Here is a 25,119-nt window from a genome sequence, read left to right on the forward strand (position 1 = left end):
ATCTTGAGGACATATTGGTTTCAGACCCACATTAACAGCATCTGTTATTATTAAAGAGCCCATTGTAAATGTTATGAATTCTCTTTTGCAGCTTTCCTTTACTTCACTGTGTGAAGAAAAAAAGACTGGAGCAGGATATCCTGGTTTTGTTGGTCTTTATTTTGTTATCAGTAATACAGATTTTGGCTCAAGGAAAGGCATTTTTGGCTAAATTAGTTCAGACAAATGAAAATAAAAGACAAACTTTTTCCTTTAACAGCACCTTTTTTTTGTAATGCCTGAGTAAAATCCCATGAACACTTTTTCATTATGCCCCAACGTTTTTTCCCCCTTCAAAGATGATTAACTATCATGCTAATATTTTTCTACATCTGTTTCTCATTTGATTAAAACAAAGACACTTGAACATCCGAGCACACTGCAAAACAAAAACCTACACAGTTCATGTTCAACTAATGTCAGCATAAGATGAGGAGAAAAAAAAAGTGTAACAAACATGCAAAGTTAGCACCGTTGCAGTAGCACCATTAGAAATCCCAAAAGAAATGAGGTAAAAATCAACATCTTACTTTCAGCCTCTCTGTTGTGTGAATACGTTGACAGTACGAAATAATTATGTGATCAAACACAGTGACTCAGGATGAAGGGTGCCACCATTATCGAAATCTTCAGTAAAACTAACATAACATTACAAACTTAAACCTGACACCTGAACAGTATTTTAAAAACAGCACCAAATGTTCAGGTCTGCATCAGTGGTTTGTGTGAAGCATCAGCACTGATGTTACCTGATGTCGCTTTGAAACAGTGCATTTCTATTATTAGTCTCTCCATCATTTACCTGATTAATCAACAAGCAGTTTGGAGAACTGAAAAACATGATTACAGTACGATTTTCTGCAGCACGACATGACGAGTGTGTTGTCCCCCCCCCTCGTCCTCAGTCAGCAACATCATCATAATCCCAAAAAAATTAGTGCTGGAAGTAACAATTAATCATTCTACTGATTACACTTTCAAAACAATGAACTATAGCTTTTGAATTACAGAAAAATGTTACAGAGCATGAATACCACAGACCAGTAATTTTCCCACAAAAGCTATTCAGTTTATATTTGGTTAAAAAAGGGGAGAAAAGAGCAATTTTAGGACCTTGAAACTGAGAACGCGCTTAAAAAAAAAAAAAACATAACTAAAATAAAATAAAAATAATTCTAAACTGTCATTTGATTGTTAATTATTATGAATTTATTGTCACCTCAGGGATAGAAAAGCACATCTGAGAAACTGAAACAATCACTGATGATTTCTTTTTTTTTTTTTTTTTTTGCTTGACACATAACCTGAACAATAGAATTAAAAAAGATTATCATGTAATTTTTCTAGCAAATGGCTGCAGCTGTTAGGCCATGTAATTAGATCAGCAGATTAGCAGACGTTTCAGGTCCTTGTTTGAGGCTGCAGTTTTGATTAAACTTGTAAAACTTATGTCCTGGTGCAGTTTCATGTTTACTGCTTGATAAAAATCAGAAAATATGGATGCTGGACTACAAAATACATACATAAACACTATGAAATTTAAAAAATTGCCACATAATATTGAATCTAACTATGAAACAGTTAAAAGTTACATAAAAAGTTGCACTACTGTACCCCATTTTTTTCCTACAATGACAGTCTTATTTTACAGTCTTACACATGAACGCGGCAGATGAATTAACAGTTTATTTTATTTTTCAAATTAAAAATTAATAATTATGCAATTTGTTAACAATGTTTGGCAGCCAGATGCCTCAAAGTACTTTTAGAACTTCCCCTCTGTGAATTTAAACTTTCACCATGAGGGGGCAGCATTTATCAGTGGGTGTGTTGAAATGTTTCTGGATGTGTACTTTGTACACACCCAGAAACATTACCAGGCCAGGACTGTAAATATTAGCAAACTTTGAATGGCCTACGTTGTTAAATAAGGGTTACACTGACCCAGTTTACCATGCTGTGGTACAATGTGGTATTACATTAAAGTCCAGTCCAGCCCCACTTCAACTCCAGTGGATATCCCTTTAACAAAATACAGATTTTGAACATAAAGTCAAAGGTTGTTCCTTCAAATGATGTTAAGGGCTTTAGTTGGTTTCAGAACCTATTAAACTATTCTTTAAAACACAGGAAATTAACTTTTTTTACTGGCCAGAAAAGAAACCACTGGAAATAAAAAGCCGTATTTCCAACTTTAGTAGACACTGCATGTTCTGACAAAGTCTGACTCGTGTGGCTTATTAAAATACTCAACTTGTCGTCAGTAAGTAGATTCAAAATATTTTTGATCTTGTGTAAGTAAAACTCCTTAAAAAAGACAGAATTGTAGCACAAATGCCCACCTGTGGGGTAAAAATCACCACTATTAGAAGCACCATGGTGGGATTCTTCAGACTGAGTTAAAAAAGTGTTTAAAGATTAAAAAATGTAAGTAAAACACAATAAAATTCATCACAGTAAGAATTAGGTCAGACTTAAAATCCCTGCCTGGAGGATTAAACAATAAAAACATGATAAAATACGGATCACGTAGAAACAAAGCAATAATGGTTTGTGTTCACCTGTAGCTGCAGATTTGAAACCATTGCTGAGGTAGTGAGGAGGCCTGCACCATGAAGGGAGTTCAGCGGCTCTCTGGGACCTTGGACCGGGCTGAGGGTCTACATATTTGTGTCTCATTTTTAAGCAAAACAGGCGAAAGAACAAATTAATCCTATAGTGACTGATTTTAGGCCAGGTAAGGCCAGAGTCAGAAAAGCTGAAGCAAAAGATGTCTTTGAAGTCTCAAAAACATGATTCAGCACTTACATAGCACCATTAGTGTTAATGAAGAGTTTATTCTATAATATAGAAAACTATAGAATGATATTGTGCAGGATTTAGTGTGTTTTGGCTCTGCTGTGGGTCCAGAGGGAAATATAATTGGCTCTTGTATACTTCACTGTAGACATGAAGTTACCACTAACCGTGCATGTTATCAGTTTGAAATCGCTGACACTGAACCATAACAGGAACACTTCCCATGCATCTTTTCACATCATACAGAGTAAAAAAACCCAAAAACCCTGACTGTAGCCTGTCAGACAAAAACATTGCAGTCATATTTAATTAAAAACCTAATTAAAATCAATATGTGGATTTGATAAGCGGCTATGATCTTTCCATTCATGATTAAGGTAAGCAAGGAGACTCCACTGATCCATAAAAGCCCAAAGATGGCTCGCAAACCACTTCAGCTCACTTCATGATGCAGGCCTGTGTTCTGAGCAACATAATTGTTTGATTACAGCAACCTTAAAAAAAAACCAAAAAGTGTCTGTGCCTGCTGGTGGTGGAGGATCACTGATGACTGACAGGATAAAACAAAAAAGAAATGAATTCATGAACAAACTATTTCTAAAAGTCAAAGCTACATTCGGTCCTCTAAAGAGAGACCAGAGAGTTTAAACTAACTAGCAAGGCGGGGCAGGATAAGGCATCAGGTTTACCGCTCCAGCTCTGATGCGAGGATTTGCTTCACAGTTGTTATTCACATTCAAAATAATCCTTCAGGGGGGCAAACAGGTGACGAATCACAGGCACACTCCAGGAGCGACCCAGGACTTTCTGCCTTTGCATCCGGCCCATGTTGTTCACGTCAGTGTAGTGTTTGGGGAAACCAAAAATCCTAAAAAAGGGAAACCACATGGATAGGCCTGTATTTTCTTAAATGTCATAACGCTGTTAATGAAAAGCCTTAATGTTAAAAATCCTCAGATTGGTGCAAATTTTTTCTGATTTGGTTTTTATCACACTGCTGTTAGAGACTGTAAAAGCAAATACAGACTAACAGAGAAGAAAACACTCCCTGCGCATTCTGCACAATAACAAGATACCCTAGTTTGATTCTCGTCATATGCAAACAACTGCACACACGATGACAGGTTGGCCTATGCAAACACAGCTGAATCCATTTCCAGTTAATGTGGGCCGACCTGTGCACACTTCCTGTTAACAGTAAAAAGGTGCAGAGTGAAACAGGGCTGTAATTTCCAGGTTTCTCTCATCCAATCAAATTCTCCCTGGTCTTACAATCGCTGATGTCACATCAACAAACTCCCAGAATTAATTTATCTTTGAACGGACTAAAGAAACACGGACTTTAAAAAAAGCATAATTTGACAACTTTGCAGCTCAGGGTCAGAATCAAAGATGCTGCCTTCTTTGAAGTTTACATCATTGCTCACCTGTCTTGTCTCAGGACCAACTACTAAGCCCAAGTTTCATGTTTAATGCTTTAGGATTTTAATATGAGTATATTAGAATTGGCATATCATATCTGGTCTAAAGTTAGGTACAAACTAGAAGTGATTTACAGTGATGTGGTGACCTGACCATAGAAAGTATCAGCAAAAAAAACAAAACTTCATTACAAAAAAACCCAAAACCCCAAACCCTGAAAACTTAGTCGGTGCTCATTTCACTTCCCGTTGGTTATTTCGCAACTACAGTCGTCTGCAAGTGACCAGCTGTCAGCTGTAAAGCGATGTGTACATGCAACTCAACTGCAGTGCATGTAGCTTAATAAACATTATATGTAACTAGCGTGTACTAGTAGCAGCAGCTACACCCATGTGACGCTGAATGGGAAGAGCTGTGTAAACTAGTGCAGCACATCAACGCTTTGTGGTGGTTTATATTGTTTTGCTTTTAGAAACCATTCAGGCATGTACTCAGTCAGATACTATCAGATGACACACATTAAACACACAAGAATGAAGTCATTATACACTGACATCGATAATGTCACACTGGGAACAAATCGGTAAATAATTTATTATGCTTACTGTTCCATTTCAGTGCACCACAGGTAGTCTTCCTTGCCATTCATGTCGACGGGCAGCGGTCCCATCTTCCCCTGCCTTATTGAGTTAGACTTTGTTGTGATAGTACGGACTTTGTCAAACTGCAGGGAGAAATGTCAAATTAACAGTGTTGAACACAAAATAATAGTCTCACGATTACACAAAAACTAATATTTTAAATTGTTGCCACACTATTAACCTAAAACTAAATCCAAACTAAACATGACCAATAAAAATAAATAAATAAATGATGTTGACCTTTGCCTGGCGTCCGGATTCCAAACAATCCTGCAGAGTCACCTTGTCGTCTAGAGATGTAGCGAGAGGTCTATAAGAAATCCGAGACAAGAGTGTAAACTTGAGGCCAGTTAGCTTCAGGACTTTTTAGTACCACTCAAAACCAAACAATCAAAACCGAAGAAAAATAAATAAATTAAAAAGACATACAAATTATTTGATTATTGTGGGTCTGTTGAGGTTCTAGTTGCACATTAAAATCCTTGCTATGATCTGCAGTGAGTCAACACAAATATTTTAGCCTGTATTGGTACATACCTGTTCATGCCAGGCAGGTTTCCCCAAAAGTAGCGTGCTCTGTGCGCAGGACTGACTTTTATTGCATCGATAAGAATTGGATTACACTGCAATAGAAGGCAGAAAGCATACATTAGGCATTAAAACTTAATGCAGTCTGACCCTCCACCAGGCTGGTAGCTACCTTTACTTAAAGAAACATTACCTCCAGAAATCTGCAGATATCCGATTTGTCATTGGCACTCATGAAAACCACGTTTTCAAACAACCAGAAAAACGGACGGTTGTCGTCCTCTTTCGGCCTCAACAAGGTCAGTATGCGGTAGAACTCGAAAAAGAGTCTTCCAGTACCCTCTGCAGGATCAACAGGGAAACAATTTTATTTAAAAAGATGACAAATAAACCTTTACTGAGTCTTTATTTATTTATAGAAGTTTAGAAGTTGCATACCAAATAATCCTTTTCGAAGAGGGTTCACCATGGACAGGTCGTTACATGGACTGCCTCCAATCAGAAGATCGAAAGGACCCCATTCGGCCAGCTTTAACACACACAAAGAGACAAACTCACTGAGATAAATTAAGCCATCATATACACAGAACTTAAAAAACAGGAAGGAGTTAAAATACATTTTGAGCATTCACATGTGTCTTGCTTGTACTCACATGTTTCCTTGTAATGGTGCGAACGTCATTGACGTATTCAATCTTTCCCTCGTGCTTGACCATCCCTACAGCAATTGAATCGTCACAAATCTCTGAGGCAATGTAGCGCTCGATCTTAAGGCCCAGGTCTTTGAGCACCAGATATCCTGAAATGATGTTAAAGTAAATGAAATCAAGGGAACAATTAGAAATGCACACATTTTGCCAGTTCAACACTTTTCTAGCTCATTCAGGTCAAACCACTGACCTGATTGGTGGACAACCTACTATATTTTTAATTCATGTTAAATAAACCATCTCCTATTACATTAATACAGATGCCAACTGAACCTTCCAAGGCTCTTCATTAGTATGCACAGACAGAGTGTAATGGGTATTGGCTGAGTTTTCCACACAATGTCATAAACTCACCTGTTGCAATGCCATCAAAAAGCGAGAGCACCTTCATTGGCCTGCGCTGATCAGCAGAAATTGAAGGGTAAACTCTGTGAGGCTCCTGTGGTTAAAAAAATGAATTCGAGTAGCATTTAGAAAAAACGAAATGGCATAAACACAGATTTAACTTAAATCTTCTTTGATTGGCAGAGCTTAAGAAAAACTAATTTCTCACCCTCAGAGAAAAACAAAATCTGAATATTATCTGACACTGAGGATCTGGAGCTGATCATTAAAAACCCTCAAAGAACAGACTGCTCATTCCAGTAATTAAAGGTGAAAGCAGGTCCATTATTAATAAAACTAAGATGCTTTTAATAAATAATTTCATTAAATATTTGATAAACTATGCTTACACACAGCCAAAGGCAACTGTCTAACATCAAATAATTGCCCCTCTTCCAGCCCCACTTCATGCATACAGTAATGTCCAAATACTCAGAAGTAAGAAACTCCCCAGGTGAAGATGATTAGGACTTCTGGGTCATGTGTAACATTAATTTTAACCTTCAGCAAAATCCTCAAAGGTGTCGACACATCTGACCTTTAACTACCATCTTAAAAAAAACAAACCTGCAGTCACTCAGCCTGCAATGCCTGGTTCATAATCAGTCACATAAACCAGGATTAAAAGGTTTTAACCTGAGTTTAACCAAAATACACTTTAACAATTTGCATTTCGTTGAATGCGACGGGATGTTAAAATTAAAAATAATAATAATAATAATAAAAAAAACAACCCCCACTCCCCCCAAATATCATCATATCGTGAAGGCACACACACACCACGAGGTCATTTTCATTCAAATGAGTCATCCTCTAATCTAGAACAAAATCTCAGTGCTGTTAAATTAACTGTAATTATAGCACATGTTACCATGCTATAATTACAGTTAATATAAAAATATATATTTAAAAACGCTACATTGACTAATTTAACATCACCTGACTCTCAAATGAAGAAAAAGATCTCTGTATGTTGGGATAAGATCAGACCGTTTGCTTATGAAAACAAAAACTGCATTTCTAATTAAAGATAAGAGCAGCACGTACAAACTCCATTGCGCTGTTGTTGACAAAGAAGTCTTGGACCTTCACACTCCAGTCTGCCCTGAGTTTGAGGTTTCCTTCACACTGTGATGGCTTGCATATGTAGCAGCTCCACGGATCGACATCTTTCAGCTTATCAAAGGTTTCTGGGCCCACCAGGATGTTCAGACAGTCCTTACAGTAACATCTGGGAGACAAAAATAAGAACATCAATCTCAGAAAGTTGATTCTGGTTATTTGGATTTAACGTTTTCAGTGTGAGAAACTTTTTGCCACTCATCCAAGTGATGAAGACAGAAGAGAGACTGAAGACTTTTTTAGAGGCTGACGAATCATAAAATGAAACTCAGGGGTTTGTAAACTGATACAAAGACCTTAAGAGAGGTGAGGGGGTAGGACATGAGATAAAGGGAGAGGTTAGTGAATGACACTTTGACGTACATCTTCTCTCATTTGGTGGACTCACAGGTTTTACTCAATAGTATATACATCCACCATATTAAAAGGCAGTGGACACAACAGACCAGCTGTTGTAAGTTGTTTTTAAAGGCCCCTGTTTTTATTTAAAGTCAGCATAGGTATATTCAGCAGACAAGTGCTACCAAGGTTCAAGGTTCTTTATTTGTCACATGCATAGTTATACAAGTATAACACACAGTGAAATGTAGCCTGACACACTCCTCGACATGTTCAAAAATGGGGGGGGGGGGGGGGGGGGAGAGTAGAGGAAGAACATTATATAAAATATATATATAGTATATACACTGGGTGAATGTGCAGTAGTAGCAGCAAGCAGGTGAATTCTGTACATTAATATGAATAGTCTTCTGACTATTTTACAGGATAGACAATATAAACATATTTAAAATTAAAGGAATTGAAATGTACATTGTGCCTTGGTTTAGAGTGTCTGGAAGAGTCCTGTCTCAGTCAATTATAGATGATGTGAGAGGGCGGGTGTGTGTGTTTAGGGCCCAGATGGCTTGGGGATAGAAGCTCCACCAAAGACATGTCCAATATCCTCAGTTTCCATGAAAACTAGTTTGTCATACAAAAACATTACTTTTGTAATCCATCCTGATGTCATTGTGCATCACAAAAGAAAAATAAAACAACCTGACATGATGATACTCCTGGATATAGTGACTTGGCATAAAATGAATGACATCAAACTCCTTCTTATGACCACAGAAGTTAAACTTTAAAATTGATACTTTTATTTCTTTCCCACTATTAAATAATCTAGTGATATCCGTCTCTCATAAATGGATATAATAAACAGAAACTGAAAGCAGGACCTAAAGTGAACTATTCATGATGGCGTTTTAGCTGAATAACTGGGTAAAGTATCATGTGGTCAATTAAAATATAAATGACTGAAATAAGCAATCAATACCGTAGTTGATCACTTCAGCCCTGGAAGTATAGTGCACCAATGACAGACTCAAAAATCTGGATTCGCCCAGTTTCAAGTGAACCTGAAGAAGCAACCACATCAACTTAGGTGTGGATAACAGAGCCATCATTCAGGAGAAATAAAAGTGTTTATAACAATATCCATCCATCAAGCCTCCAATGAAGCTAGACGGAAGTAGCAGCAGACTAAGCAGGATATGCTATATGTCCTTCAGTCCAGCAACACTCCTAGGAGATCCTGGAGGATTCTCAGGCCAAATGTCCAATTATGGAGATACATTACCTCTCCAGTAGGGGTGGGCGGTATAAACGGTATACGGTAGAAACGATATGGATTTGGCCAATGGTAGAGATTTTGACTATACCATCTTACTGCGCCTATTTTGGTCGAAAGCATGGCAGCGGCTGCAAGCATGGAGCTTACAGGTCTGTCGACATCGGTCATATGCACCTTGTTTGGGTTTAAGCAGCCGGATGTTGAGCAGAAAAATATCATCTGCAAATTATGCCGGGTGACAGTAATAGCAAAGAGAGGATATACAAGTAATTTGTTTTATCACCTTAAAACCAAGCACGCTTTGGAATATGAGGAAAGCCAAAAACTGTGCCTTCCACAAACGCCCAGTCAGTCAAGTGCAAAGAAAAAAAAGTGGCCGTCGTGGCCCTACGACATTGATATTTTCCAAGCCTTTACCAAATGCACTCCATATGAGAAAACAAATCAGTGGTGGATATCACACATGCCATTACCGTGTACTTGTGGTGCCTTTTCTTACAGTGGAGAAAAGCGGCTTTATGATTAAGACACTTGATCCATGTTATGAGGTACCTGGTAAAAAACATTTATATATATCTATATCTATATACCCACCCAGTCTAACCAGATGCCCAAATCACCTCAGCTGGATCCATTTGACCAGCAAGAGGAGCAGTTCTGCTCCAAGCTCCCATCAAATAGCTGAGCTGCTCACCCTGATGCTGACCATTGCCACCATATACTCTTTCAGTCATTTGGATCTTGTGACCATAGATGAAGGTTTTAATAGACATGGATTCACATCAAAAGCTTTGCCTTTTGGCTCAGCTCTCTTTTTACGATGACAGCACAATATAATGTGTGCAATGTTTGTAGTAGGTAAACGGATGTACACAGAGTGGACCACAGGAAACATTAGTGAAGCCAATGTTACAGGTGAGGTGAACTTAGTGACTTTACTGCAAATATTATAAAAGCTTCCCAATGTCTAAATACCTCTCTTCTGATTATAGTTTTCTGATTCAGAAGAAGCAACAAGGGTTTATCCAGTGTGCTTCGGCCTCTGTGAAATTCTTTTTCATCTCCCCTGCCCTGCAGGAACAATGCCTTTTGTGTATTCTGAGACCACAAAACACATCGGCAGTGTCTCTGTAGCAGGATCTAACAACAAGAACAACATAATTTTGATGAGCAAATGTGAAGTTTTAGTGGTTTAATGATGCCAGGAGGAAGACTTTAAACTACTTGCATGTTTCAAAAGATTATGGAAACTTTAGCCTGATCCAGTCATCTCAAAGTTGTCTCATGGAACAGGCCAATAAAAGTCAGTTTGCCATGAGCAAGTTCATGAATCCATCATCAAGAGGTTCTCTCAGATATTTCTGTAACAGTCTGATATTAACAGCTGAACTTTGTTTTGCTTATTGAAATGTTTTTACCTAAGCGAAAGTCACATCGAGAAACCATAAATATCAATATGTTTGCATGTGAAAAAGAAAACCTGTGGAATTTTTACCTGCAGCAGCTGGGATTGCCACACAGAATGACCTCTAAGCCTGCACAGCACACAGTGCAGTACGACTGGTAGCCGTCGTCATCGTAGCGATACAACGTTTCTGTGAAGTTTGCCTGTAAAAATAAGGTTGTTTTCAGATTTTAATAGAGGACATCCTTCAGATAATGGCTAAATTTAGACACAGCAGGCTGTGGGAGAAACAGAATCTTTGTGTTATTACATTACCTTGCATCTTAGACAAAGACCACCTTTAAATAATGGGTGCTGGACGTCAATATCAGTTGATCCACAAGACAAACAAAAATCTAAAAAAAAAAAAAAAAAAAAAAAAAAAAAAGAGAGAAGAAAGTTATGTTTATATCAGTGGTTTGAAATCAAGTGTCTTCCATATTAGCTAAAGAACTTACCTTCAATTGTTTTTCCCTTTTCTTTGACGCCTTCTATTATTGATTCTGTAATGAAATATTCACATGAAATAAAAATAATGATGGCAACAAAATCAGTTGCTTCATTTAGTAGTTTCCTTACAAATATCTCTTTACAAGCACAAAATAAAAAAAATAACATTCACCTTTGTTATAGATGATGGCGGGGACATTTCCCTTATTTTTTAAAACATATTTTCTTTTCGCCGGAGGCGGGACGTCAGACAGAGTCGAGTCAGAGGATTGACCGTGTGGAGAAGAGTCTTTAAGAGGCAGAAAACAAAGAACATTAAATAACTTGGATGTTTTTAAGAAACATATTTGGCACCAAGAAGAGGGAAGAAGGAAAATAAAATATGGTGCTTTATAAAGAAAGTAAGAAAGAATTAAAAATAAACAGACACACCAACAGGTATAAATCCATCAGGTCCTGTTGGCAGAAATCCTTCAAAAGCCCAGTCCAACATCAGTTTCAGCTCTTTTTCTTCATTGCCTTGAGCCTCAGGAAAAGACTTTCCACACCTCTCACCTGCCAACTGCAGATTATACATGTCATCAAAATCTGGAGTATGGTACAAGTACATTAAACAAGGTTCAGCAGCTTGATGCTACGATACATGAAACGGTCACTCTGTTATTTAATTTCCATTGTAATATGCCCTCCTGCTTTTAACCTCATAACATTCACTGACCTGAATATACAGTAAGTAGAGTGAAAACAGACATCATCTGAAAGTGCATCATCGAATGATTCAAACACTTAACATGAGCTCACAGCAGCGATAATTCCCCACTTTGTACCAAGATTGATTACACAGCACAACTGTTTTTAGCGACATCTACAAGGACACATATCTGAGTCCAACAAACACAAGCCTTTAGTGTTTTTGTAATAAAAGGTTGCTCAGTCAGTTTGTTCCTTTTAGCAAATGTTTTGAAATCAAGCCACGGTTTTAACAGACCTACTGAACGAGTAACTTCAATAGATAACCATTTATACCTATACTTGACTTGATGTAGTCTTTTCCTAAGAGTCCAGTCACACCAGTTTGGCGACCCAGTGGTCACTTCGTAAAAATCTGCACTCCATGAGCTGTTGGCAAGCGGCTTCAAAGGGGTGCATGCTGTTGTCAGTACAAAGTGCTGCACCAAACACCAACTTTGATTGGTTTGGTCATTAGCAGGTTGATGCAGTGATTCATAATTATGTGTGGAAGATTTCGACTTGTCTGCAAACACACTCTAACTACTCCCTAAGTGGAAGCAGAACTGTGACGAGTACAAGACAAGCCACAAATAGTGACATTTCGCTTTCAAAGTAAAAGCTGCGTCTTTTGAAACGTGTTGGTTTCAGGAGGCACAACTTTCACCTTTCCAAGCTTAGTGGTTAATTAACGAGTGCTTAAAGAGAAGTTGGCGTCTTCCATGCAACTACAGGTGACTGGTGACTATGGCCATCTTCTAGTGACCAAAGCAAACACAGTTGTTTTTGGTGCAGCACCCTCTTCCACTTTCAAAAGGTGACAACCGGCAATCACTCACCAAATGGTTAGGGAATAAATAATGTTGAACCCATGGCAACAGGAGGTTGCCAGGTTGCTCTTTCATGGAGCTCATGAGCATCTGATGAACTAAACCTGAAATGTTATATCAGCCTGAGATGGATAATGAAATTAAGATTTGTGATTTCTTGAGGTTTTAAACTTTTTACCATAAGTTATTCCCCATTAGAACTACATTAGTTTGGTTTAGCAACACAAACTAATATGTCTGAAGGTTCTCAGTCATCCGGGTCATCGTAGTCTAAGGAGCTTGGAAAGAAAAGGGTCTTTGAACAGAGGCGTTGGCTTGTGACACCAAGTCTCTGCCATCTATAATCCAGTTTTGAGATCCCTTCCTAGACGCCTTAATGCCCACCCACATCCTGGGCCAGTTGACCTCAGGAAATCACATCATAGGGTGGGGCAAGGTTTCACAATGAGCTCACCCGATAGCGACCTACACCCGTCTTCACACCTTGGCTCGTGTGATAAGGTAGAGGATCATTAGGGGGTCCATTGTCCCTCTTGGGTGGACACTCCCACAGGGTGTAAATCTGGGACTCTCCACCATTTGACCCTAGAACTGAAGAAGCTTCTCGGATGAGAGGTGAAACGTCTTCAAGCAACTTAAAGAAGTAGTTCAGATGCTTTTCTTTCCAAGCTCCTTAGACAAACTAATATGAATATAATATGAAGATAAATGGAAAATGAAAGACAACACAAAACATAAAGTAGTATAAAACATTTAAGACTACCTCAAGGATTTGGTAGATTGCTTTCTTGTATATGGGCAAGCTGGCAAAGGAGTTTTTGCAGAAGCACCTAGTGAAGGCAGCAAATGGCGTAAGACCCTCAGTGTATACCTGCAACAGAAAGAAAAAATCAGATGTAAACAAAATCTGAGAATTGTTTCTGCATCATGAGCAAATAATGCTCAGCTTACAGTTGTGCATTGTAATTCTAACCTCTGAGAACATCCCATCTCCAAACCACTCCACCCTCCGCATACCCACAGGAGCACACTTGGTTTTCCATGGCACCACCATCCCAGGCCACCAGTTAAACCCCTTAACCTTACCCCACACCAGCACTCCTGTAAGAAACCCTTTACCATCCTGCAGCAAAAATACAAAAACAAAAGCAGATTCACATTTTCTTATAAACAGACACTTTATATGATTCAACTGTCAATGCCTCTGTATGCATCTGTTGTTGGGGTTTTGTGTGTTTCTTTGAAATAAAGCAGCAGTAACATTACCTGGTAGGCCGGTTTACGTCGTGCTCTGGTTGGTGTGTGTTTATTGGGCGTTGAAGAATCTTCCGACTGGAAATCAACCACATTTAGGTAAAAAAAGAAGTCAAAGAAGTAAAAGGTAATGTATATTTTTAGAGGATGAACAGCGTCTTTCTTTAAAAGAAAAACAAAGGTTGTGACTGTAATCATACTAGAATTGCATTTGTGGTACAATGTGTTAAAATGAAGGTACGGAGCAAGTGTTAAGATTCATTCATTCGTTTTGTTTCATGCATCATAATATACTCTAATATGATTACGGTAATTAAATTGTGATTGAGAGTCTTTTACTGTAATTTTAATTTCAATATTATGGAAGGTTTAATAACTGGACAACCTCATTCCCCCTTTAACCTTTTTTCTAATCTGACCTCAGGTGAACAAAGCGAATGATGAAACTGAATGAAATGAAGTTAGATGTGGGACTAGATTCTAATCAGTTTTTCCTCTCAACAATTTCTCTCCCTCAACTTTGTTAGTGCTGTGTTTTTGTTTTTAGTACTCCAAATCACAGATTTGTTTTCCTTTTTCAAATTAAGAGTCCTCTCCAAAATTAGCTGCTACTGACTGACTGACATCTAGTTTCACTGTCAGGTATCAGGAACTGCTGGTGTTCCTTTGTGCTGAAGTTAGTCATAATTGACTTCTGTGCTTTAAAACGTTTCTTTGTCTTCCTCTTCTGCTCTGACGCTGCTAAATATCTCAGTCTATGTGAACTTTACTTTACCAAAGTAAAAGTAAGACTTTTAAAAACCTTTGTAATTTAGGATTTCAAAGAATTTCATCAAATGTATGAGATATGAGTGACAAAATCAAACTTCTCAAAAATGTTATAAAATGATACAGTTTTACATTTAACTGAAAATATGCAACTGTTGGGCAAAGAAAAAGAAGCAGAAGAGGCTAAAAGCATGTTTAGTGGAGAGATCATGTTAGTGAGGGCAGCTGAAATGGTTTGGACACATGCAGAGGAGGGATAGTGGATATGCTGGACAAAGGATGTTGAAGCTGGAGCTGCCAGGCAGGAGGAAAAGAGCAAGATGACAGACGAAGCTAGGGATAAAGTGAGATGGAAGCAGATGATCTGTGGTGACTCCTAAAAGGAGCAGCTGAAAAAAGAAGAAAATTATATCTTCATGCTGAAGGTGGGAAATGAATTTCCAAGTGCCCCACCATAATCTCACAATCAGCCGTGTCCGCACAGAAGTAATAAAAGCTGCATTTACACAGCTCTACTTCTGCCCCCACTATGCACCAGAACAGTTTAAGCAGCCAGGCCTAACAACTTTTCTGGCCAAAATCCCCTAACAATAACATGCATACTGAATTCCTATCTATGTCTTTGAATTAAGCAATTTGAACAAAGTCAGGAACATGAGACCAATCATGGGCGTGTATCAGTATAAGCAAGGTAAGGAGGTCCATAACAAGACATCTAGTTAGCTGGCACTAATAAGAAAAGGGATCCATTTTCTAGAATATCGGGAGTGGTTTTCCCATAAAGGATCTCATACTCTCTGTTTACATTCATCCTGTAATTTATTGCCATCTTTTGGCTATTGTCTCTGGATGGAAGCTACCATGAATTTGTTGTTCCTGTAATTTTCGTGGTCATGTCCCGTTTCCTGTTGTCAAAGGCCCATTCTCAGAAAGCTGAAAGTGGAAAGGAGCATTTTTTGCAAGTTCTGACATGCAGAGCGTAGGTAAACTTTTACGGCGGACCAATGGGAGACAAATGTGCTAGTCATACTGCCACCGGCTTAGCTTCCCTGCTCTGTCAATAGTAACACCGCATGTATCTAACGCACAGATCTCTGAGGTAATTAAGCATCTACAAGACACCAGCAGAAATCGAACAAGCAAAATTAACTTAAGGATGCAGTTTGAAGCAGATTTGTATCATTCCTTCAGCACATTAAAAAGGAAGACGCTCACATTTCAGATTAGAAGACGATCAACTCCTTGTTCAAGCGGGAACATTTTTTATTCAATATTATCAATATTCAGATAATTTCGCTCTTACTCAAGTAGATATTTTTGTCAACTAATGTCTGATGTTTTATTACTTTTGAAATTTTAAAATCAGGAAGCTCAAAGTTTTTTTGTTTTTTTTTTGTTCACTTTTAAATTCTAGCATTTTATGGCCCAGTGGTATTTTGGTAGTATACTCGAGTACACCTACCACATCATCTTGGGACCCCAGTTCATTTTTGCTGTCCTTATCAAGACCTACGGGTTTGGACCAGGTGTTATCACCAGCCTGAAACACTGTACGGGTCTTTGGCTTCTGGCGCAAGCTGCTCTCCCAGCCAAAATTCCCCCTAATGGTCCCCTGAGAGACAGCATACTCATTACACACAAAAAACATGCACATGCAAATGTTAACCAAAACACACGCACATACACGCCCTCATATAGGCAAACTCCACTTCATCTTCCTCATTTTGGAAACTATGAAGGGCAACAGGGTGTTAGTACATGACAGGGACTTAAGAGAGAAATGCAAAAATAAAACGTTCAGCTATTATGTCACATTTTAAACTTCACATAATTTACCATTCAAAGGCTGAATAGCCATATCATCTGCCCATAAGTCTAAAATGTTTTAGAGCAGTAGATCAGAAAGCAGAGGATTAACAGAGAGAAAAAAAAAAAATCTTTTACCTCTTTCCATAAGGCACCATTCACTCCAAGTTTATTTTCACATCCATCACCTGGCTCTTTAGAAACAGTATTATATTATTGTTTTTTTTAGTGCACTGCTTTCAATCTACAAAATAAACAACATGATATTTTAAAATGTTGTACATCAGGCAGCTAGAACTGTAAAGTTTTTTTCCCTTTACCTATTTTTGTAAGGCGGACTTCACATGGTTTCACTTTCAAAGGAAGGCCATTCTGACCTAGAACATGAATGCGCAGAGTTAAATATGCAATCACTCCCACTCAACTTCTTTTACATTTAAATCAGATCATCTCAAAGCTGCAGTTGGAAAAGAATTACATCAAAACTTTAGTGTTGTTGATGTTGTTTGATTGTTTCAACTATTAGTGAGGCACCGTGTCTGGACACCAGCTGTATTTGTAAATGCTAGAAAGGTCCAGTCTGCTTTGATACCAGATCAGAAGAGTTCAAAATAAGGGGGAATGCTCATTTGTTTTTTCCTTATAATACATCTCCACCCAGCTCCCTGGAGACCATATCAGAAATACAGTGGGGCAAAAAAGTATTTAACACTTAGAGTCCCCCGAGAGCAGCAGTGCCCAGCCTTCTACCTTTCTACCTTTAAAACCCGCCTTCCAGCCAAATGGCTGGTAGGTGTTTAGCTAGGCTTTAGCTTCAGCCAAGTGGAAGCTGAAGCTACATATGAATGTCTAGTCATTCATATGTAAATTAGGTAATTAGGTAAATTCTTTACAAATACTACCATGTGAATTCATGGATTTTTTTTCACATTCTGTCTCTCACAGTTGAAGTGTACCTCTGGTGCAAATTACCGCCCTCTGTCATCATTTTAAGTGGGGGAACTTGCATAATCGGTGGCTGACTAAATACTTTTTGCCCCACTGTATGTTGTAAAACCGGTTTGTGGATTACTCTTGTTTGTTCTTTGTATGTCCACCAGTCTACCAGAGAGAACAGGGAAGTTAAACATACGAAGAGCTGAAGTGAAACCAAATGTGGGGAAAAAGTATCCACTGCAGGCACTCTCCATACTTTCCACACTGTATGTTTTGATGTATTTTAAGACCTCTTTCATTCCTGCTAAACTCCACAAATTAAGCAAATGATTATGATCATCTCGTGCATGAAAGGTTATTTGTTTATGAGGTTATCATTTAAAACTCAAATTAGGTGGAAATTTAACACGCTCCTCTTACCTCGTGTGCGAACTTGATAGTTCTTGCTGCTGTCAGAGAAAGTGTCAGACGTAACATCCAACTCACTTTCTGTTAAGGCTTCACTGTCAGAGACTCCACAAACATGATCATTCTCCAAGGCCTTAAAAACAACATAAAGACAGCACCAAGTGGAAAAAATTAAAAGGAAACGAGTAAATTTTGCACCTTTATTATTCCAGTATGACATTGTTATGCTGGCATAATAAAGGTTTTGTTTATAGGCCCTTTTAACCCAGATATTTCCCTCCTAATTCTTAACTTTTATTTATTTTAATGCTGTCAGCGTTAATCTAGTTAAAATAATGTTATCAGCTGTCAATGCATCGTACTAACACGTTGATGCCGCCCAGCCCCACCCACGAGGCGATCCGCAGCAACTCGCTAACAGAGATTTGCTGTGTTATTGCAGTTATGGCGTTAATGTCATTTTAACAAGATTAACGCTTACAGCACTAATTTATTTCTCTTCAATTTATCAATTTATCTTTTCCACCGCTATGTTTTTCAGTTCCTTCTGGGCTATCCAGAAGCATTCCTGAGCCACACAAGCTATCATCTCTCCTCAGAATTCTGGCTCTACCCTGGGATCTCCTCCCAGTTTGTCTGGAAACCTCCAAATGGAGGCTTCCTCCTGATCAGATGCATGGCTGAGTCCTTTTGTTTCAAAGGAGCAGTGATTCTACTCCTCTGAATCAAACCTTAGTTTGATTTGATACCGTTTTAATTCTTGGGGATTTTACCATTTCAACAGTTTTTTTTTTGTCAAAGGCCCCACTCGTGAATGGGGCCACACATTGGACTGATGTTTTATCGTTTCATTTGCATCTCTGTGATATTCAAATTTGTGCTCTAAACTCTTCTCACCATATGCCTTTCAAAATTGAAACTTCTGCACCCAGAGAACCTGTCAAACCTCTTTGCCTGCATGTAGATCCCGCATGATTATTTCTGCTACGGCTGGACATTTTTATTGCGTATCAGAACACTAATCTTGCCCTGTCTTTGGACAGGTATCTCCCTCAGTTGCCTTCTGTTCATCTGTTTACTTTCCTACTCTACTTGAGTAAATATCCTGTCACTCAGGCTACTGGAAGGATTTGTAGCAGAGCTGATAGGAAATTAAGATTTCCTTTGATATGTTAAAGGAAGCTCTAACAAAAAGATCAAACTTGATTAAATATCATCTCTAACAACTGCCATACACCCCATGTTTGATTTAACACCAGTAATACCATTATCAATCCCACACCAACTAATTCCAGAGAGTCCAGCTATATGTGATATTTTTACTCTGATCTCTGGTCAGTGTTTGCTGTTTTTAAATATACCTATAAATAGTTTGAGGTGAAACTCATTTCAGCCATTTCTATTTGCTACTTTATTCTGTCACAACCCAGAGCTTATAATCACAGGCCAGCTCTACCTTCACCACAACAACAGGTACAACACCCGCATTACTGCAGTGGTGCACAGGTAAAGTGGGTGCAGCACCAGTGTGCCATTCAGTTGCTTTCACATCACTGTAAACAGGACCTTGAGATATTCAAAATCATCCCTTGAGACACCAACTCTTACCCTAAACCCACAGGAAGCAATCCACCATTTTTTCTTAATCACATATACTTTTTCAACTGATTCATGTTTACTTGTTGTGCAGAACTTCGTTAACATTTGTTGTGTGTAAATGTCTATATGAACAAACTTAACTGACTAAACATTCACATACCTGAGTAAAAACCTGCTGCGCATCCAGCGGAGGACATGGGAAAGACAAAAGGATCAAAAGAAGCTTCCTGAAGATTGAGGCTGGCTTGGTGTCATTCAGTATGTTTTCCAGTGAAACCACAGCTGCGCTGCCCTTCCCTCCATCCTCGGCCTCTCCCTCCTGAGCCTTCTGATACTCAAGGAATTCATTCGTGAGCTGTTTGACTTCCTCAGGGAAGTTGCAGATTCCCAGCTTGGTGCCCAGCTCCCCGACTGTTTCCTCTGTCACTTTCAGCCTGCTCTGTGAGTTCAGCAGCTGAGCGATGCCCTTCAGCACTGAGTCATTTAAAGGCAGCTCCTCTGCGATACAACCAGTGAGTGCAATATAAAATGATAATACATCCTCCTGTAATAGTGGCAGTGCCTCAGCAGCTTCAGATGTTTTCAGAAAGTCTTCCACAGTTTTTTTACCCAGACAGAGTTCAGAGCTTGGCAGGTGGAAATTCTTGTTCTTAAGAATTTGGACATCACGTTCAATGAGGAAACGATCAGCAGCCTGTGGACTGAGGAAGTAGGAGGTGTAAATGGAAATCAGACTATTGGCTTCTTCTAGAATAAGCTCAATATTAGTACCAAAAGCTTCCTGTGTTTTCCTCTGAAAACTGTGCAGAGGCTCTAAGGCCTGCTGCAGGAACATAAACATTGCCTTAACTTTGGGATCATTAAGCTGAGAACAGATGGACTTAGTCTTCTCATCTTCATTGCAAGAACTAAAGTACAGTGTGAGATCGGTCCACATTTCCAATATTTTTGTGACCAACAGACAAACTCTAAAGCAGCTGGTGTTGGTGTGAAGCGATGCGCTGTCATTGCTGACATCTGAGTCAAAAAGATCTTTGAGGTTTTCATTCTTTGTAGAGCAGGCAGAGTAGTGTTCATGGAGGTCTACCATCAGTTCTTGAACCTGATTGGAGAGCTCCTTGATGGCAGCACGACAAGCAGCATCAGCGATGGTGTACAGGCCTCCTAAGGTTACGATGTTTGCGTTGAGTTCCCTGAGTTTAGAACAGATTTCCTCTGTGGCTAAACCATTGCCAGTTAGATAAACAGCAGCGAGATTATCAGTGGATAGCCCAAATTTCTTCAAGCTATCCACAACTGCTGCTGCAGACTGATCTCCTGCACCGTCCCCTGCCTGAAGAGCATCCAGAAATCTGATGCAGCGACTAGAGGCTTCAACATCAAAAAACCCAACAAGCAACACAGAGACTGCTTCATCTTTTCCTACAGGTACCCCTCCATAAATGTATAAACAGTAAGGAGTGTTTTCGCAGGCAGATATGATATCTTTGGGGTACTGTGATCCCAGCTTACAACGCGCAAAATGTCTATATCCCTGCTGACCTTTAGCAGATCCAGTGTAACAGTGATTGTAAATAAACTGGACAGCTTCATCACTGCAAGGCAGCGACTCAGTGACCTGTGTTCTTGCACCACATCTTTTCTTCGCAGCCCTTTTCCTGTGTTTGGTTGTTTCCACATGGCGCTTAAGTTCAAAAAAGCCTTTGTTAATAGTGCTAAGGTCAGTACCACAGGAGGAACAGTAGGTATAGTTGTCTCCGCGAGAACTGCGCTCAGCCCAAGCAAAAACATCATTCCACTTCTCGCTGTAAGGAAACCTTTTAGTCGTTTTGCTGTTTTCCTCCGTGTCAGACTCTTTAGATCTCTCTGGTAAAACAGAGAAAACAAAAACATCACAGCAGATGTCCTATAACTGTGGTCCTCAAAACACATTACAGAGACTTATTCCTTTACCAAAGTGAAAGAAAATCTTGCATGACAATTACCTGACTTAGGAGACACCAAAATAGGGCTGATATCACAGCTGTCACGAGCTTTCACAGCGTCATAATCATTACTTTTCACATTTTCTGCATAGAAGCCCTTGAACCACTTGAGGAACTTAATGTTGCTGTTAAAATCCCCTTTTATGAGCTTCTCAACTGGAATTTTCTGTATCAGGACAAAGAAGACAAAATAACATTTATAAACACTATATTGTAAAACTCATTACTGAATAAAGTTTTCTTCAAAAGACATATATCCACTGTTATACTTACAAGGAATTGCACATTTCTTTCATAGCTAGTAATTATTATTATTATTATTAAAACTATTGATGTTTGTGGCACAAGCATGAATAAATTAACAGTTTTAAAAAATATTTTATGTTACAGATATAATATGCTAAGAATTTAGTAAATGTGTATCTTGACATTTTTGGAAAGCTAGACCTTCAATATTTCTGCATATATAAATTTTAAATTTGTAAGCAGAGTGCAAAGAAATTTAGGTAAGAAAGTAGTGATGACTTGCTGATTTGTAGACACAGTGTAAAGACATTAATAGGTAACTAGAAAGCGAAAATTTCTGAAGAAATTTTAAGTGTGCCTATGCCGCCGCTAATCAGTATAGTTTGCCATTCAAACGGCTACAGAGAGCAAAACTCAGCAGAGCAGCCATTCTCCACCATTAATTATGGTAAAACCAAACACCGCTCGCGCCTCACAGATGACAGCTTACAGTTTTGTGTAAAGATGAGGTGACTTCGTACAGCCCGAATTTGTAGACGCTGTGCGCAGAGGTTCATAAGCAGACCCGACAATGTTTGCATGAACACACTTTGAAGCATTACGTTATGGACCACTTTTCACACATAGTTGCTGTACCCACACAGCCGGCTGTAGCTTTTCATCTCACAGCCCGACACATACAAAAAAAAAAAAAAAAAAAAAAAAAAAAAAGCAGAGCGAGCACAGACTTTACACCTGAGAGGCGTGATTGCAGATATCGCTGAGGTGGGTCCACCTCCCCTGCAGCGGCACTGCAGACCACGCCCTGCCACACACATCAAACACATAAAATAAATATTTATGCACTTTTCATTCACTTTTTGTTTTTTGTTATTTTTACACAGTGTTCTGAATGATTAACAATGGTCTACAGCCAATCTTGTGTATTATTATACAAACTTTGGTTGTAAGATTCAGATAACTATTTAATAAAAGCTAAATATTTTATATGAGAGTAAGAAAGAAAAGTATATCTTTGTCTCATACTCTCATCAGACAATACATGAACCTCTCAATAAACAAAATATATGCTCGGCTTAAATGACAAACCGCTATTTTACACAGTGGAACACTTATTTTTAAACAAAACCAATGCAGTTCGCCACTGACAGTGCTTACCTTTGCACATCACAGTAAACACTGAACCAAGATGGCGCCCACGCGAACGAGAAATCTGAACTACGGTGTCCTGCAGAGGACAAATGGTGAAAATTGCTAAAATTTACAACATATGCAACTCAACAGCGACACCTTGTGACTTATTCCAGTCACTACCTTAAATATACATAACGTCTTACCTGACATTCAGTTCACCGGACACTCATACCGAATCACCAGCCCATATAAATGAAAAATAAGTCCAGCAGTCAACCAAAGAGTCATCACGAAAGACTAGGGGTGACACGAGAGCGTGAGCGGGCCTGGGTGTCAGCCAGCCCAGCCTGGGTGTCAGCCAGCCCGACCTGGGTGGCAGCCAAGCCGCGCTAGCCAGCTAGCCGGCTAGCTGCCATGCGGCGGTGAAACGAGAGCGTGAGCCGGCCTGGGTATCAGTCAGCCCGGCCTGGGTGTCAGCCAAGCCGCCCTAGCCAGCTAGCCGACTAGCTGCCATGCGGCGCTAGCAGTAACATCGTGAGAGATATGGGACTTCTTGATAAAATATGGGACTTCTTGATAAAACGAGCAGATATTTGAAGTTTACACCCCTACATTATCGCCTGAAAATAGGGGAGGCTGTCATAAAGTTCAACATCAGTAACTTAGCGCGCACAGCTGTATAGAAACTCCGTGGTGCTAGCTAGCACGCAGTACAGTTATTGTAACTGTCAGCACAACGAAAATAAACTACACCTAAACTCGGTTTATATCTGACCCAAATAGAGTGCCGTTAATAACGTCTTACCTGAAATTCAGTTCACCAGCCGCCTGCTTCTCCTGCATTGGGTTTCCCTTATCCACGATTGAGCTCCGCGTTAGCCACCACCGGTCGATCGGTGTTTCTTTCCCCGCATACGAGGGGAAGAGACATATACCGGTGGCTAACGCGGAGCTAGCTAGCCACCGGTATATGAACAACTCAGTTATTTTTTCCACATCGACCAGCATCATCGGCCCATATAAACGAAAAATAAGTCCAGCTAATACAAAGACTGTTTGCGGAGCGATCGGGGGTGAAAGGAGTTAGAGACGCCTCACTGAAAGCCAAGCCTGGGTGCTTTTGAGCGAAGCGGCGCTAGCTAGCCGAGCTAGCTAGCCGGCTAGCCGGCCGGCCGAACTAGCTAGCCGGCTAGCAGCAACATCGTGAGAAATCTGTTGCTAATATGGGATGTTTTGACAAAACGAGCAGATATTTGACGTTTACACACCTACATTCTCACCTGAAAACCGGTCGATCGGCGGCCGCCTCGCATGTTTCTTTCCCCACATATGAGGGGAAAGAGACACATACCGGTGGCTAGCTAGCTCCGCGTTAGCCACCACCAAACAACTCAGTTAGTTTTTCCTCATCGACCAGCATCATCGGCCCATATAAACGAAAAATAAGTCCAGCTAAGACAAAGACTGTTTGCGGAGCTATCGGGGATGAAAGGAGTTAGAGACGCCTCACTGAAAGCCAAGCCTGGGTGCTTTTGAGTGAAGCGGCGCAACATCGTGAAAAATCTGTTGCCAATATGGGATGTTTTGACAAAACGAGCAGATATTTGACGTTTACACACCCACATTCTCACCTGAAAATATCTTAAAAGTTTACTTTGTGACCTAGAAACACAAATAAGAGGAATATATTAAACCAAGTGGCAGCCGCCATTGTTTGACTGGTAGAGGCGTGCTTTGAATTGTGGGATATGCAGTTTTCCACCAAGCATACACCCTTGCCGTTACCGTAACTATTCAATGCTTCGTGCAACCTTAAGAATTCCAATGGTTCCTGAAAGCACCGACGCTGTGCGCGCCGTTGATATTGTCGTCATTATGGTAATCCAAATACGGGGACATACCACTAGAGTGAGCCAACACACCACAAATTAAGTGAGTGAGCAAACACACCACAAAGTAAGTTAAGTTTCACTTTCGTTCGTTCCCATTCATTCCAATGGGCAAAAACTTGCATTAAAATATTCATATTTAAAAAACTATAGAAGTAATAAACACCAAAAGGCATAGCAACTCATTCCTGATCCAGCCGTACAAAATGATATAACATATATGAAGCTTGTGTCAAAACTGTGGGATGAGTTACGGTCCAAAATTTCAGGCGGAAAAAGAATAATAATAATAATAAATCCGAGCAATAGTAATAAGTGTGCCTTCGCATAGGCACACTTAATGACAATGAGAAATTAATAACAAAATGTATGAAAACAAAT

At 39.4% G+C, this 25,119-nt stretch overlaps 1 protein-coding gene across 4 annotated transcripts in view; it reads right to left on the reverse strand.

Annotated features, from left to right (window-relative positions):
• Positions 1-138: 138 nt before the first annotated feature.
• Positions 139-25,119, reverse strand: part of LOC146684550 (uncharacterized) — a 31,320-nt gene continuing 6,339 nt past the window's right edge. For 2 of the 4 annotated variants that reach the window (XM_085444854.1, XM_085444857.1), the window contains exons 4-26: positions 21,470-21,635; positions 19,645-21,350; positions 17,898-18,018; positions 16,862-16,918; positions 16,680-16,735; positions 16,198-16,347; positions 13,980-14,045; positions 13,687-13,836; positions 13,477-13,584; positions 11,587-11,716; positions 11,327-11,443; positions 11,163-11,207; positions 10,981-11,060; positions 10,756-10,868; positions 7,571-7,754; positions 6,494-6,578; positions 6,083-6,228; positions 5,868-5,958; positions 5,623-5,771; positions 5,439-5,524; positions 5,142-5,211; positions 4,866-4,984; positions 139-3,706 (exon numbers count right to left, since the gene is read on the reverse strand). In XM_085444854.1, the coding sequence (XP_085300980.1) occupies positions 3,565-3,706; positions 4,866-4,984; positions 5,142-5,211; positions 5,439-5,524; positions 5,623-5,771; positions 5,868-5,958; positions 6,083-6,228; positions 6,494-6,578; positions 7,571-7,754; positions 10,756-10,868; positions 10,981-11,060; positions 11,163-11,207; positions 11,327-11,443; positions 11,587-11,716; positions 13,477-13,584; positions 13,687-13,836; positions 13,980-14,045; positions 16,198-16,347; positions 16,680-16,735; positions 16,862-16,918; positions 17,898-18,018; positions 19,645-21,350; positions 21,470-21,635 (4,137 nt within the window). In that variant the 3' untranslated portion in view covers positions 139-3,564. Of the gene's footprint in view, positions 3,707-4,861; positions 4,985-5,141; positions 5,212-5,438; positions 5,525-5,622; positions 5,772-5,867; positions 5,959-6,082; positions 6,229-6,493; positions 6,579-7,570; positions 7,755-10,755; positions 10,869-10,980; positions 11,061-11,162; positions 11,208-11,326; positions 11,444-11,586; positions 11,717-13,476; positions 13,585-13,686; positions 13,837-13,979; positions 14,046-16,197; positions 16,348-16,679; positions 16,736-16,861; positions 16,919-17,897; positions 18,019-19,644; positions 21,351-21,469; positions 21,636-25,119 lie in introns of those variants that run through there. The other 2 variants (XM_085444856.1, XM_085444855.1) reach the window with 2 other exon arrangements.

Source organism: Copadichromis virginalis, linkage group LG20 (assembly GCF_057382275.1).
Source record: "Copadichromis virginalis isolate Kocher_CV1m ecotype Utaka linkage group LG20, C_Virginalis_male_GT1.1, whole genome shotgun sequence".
Taxonomy (NCBI): Eukaryota; Metazoa; Chordata; class Actinopteri; order Cichliformes; family Cichlidae; genus Copadichromis; species Copadichromis virginalis.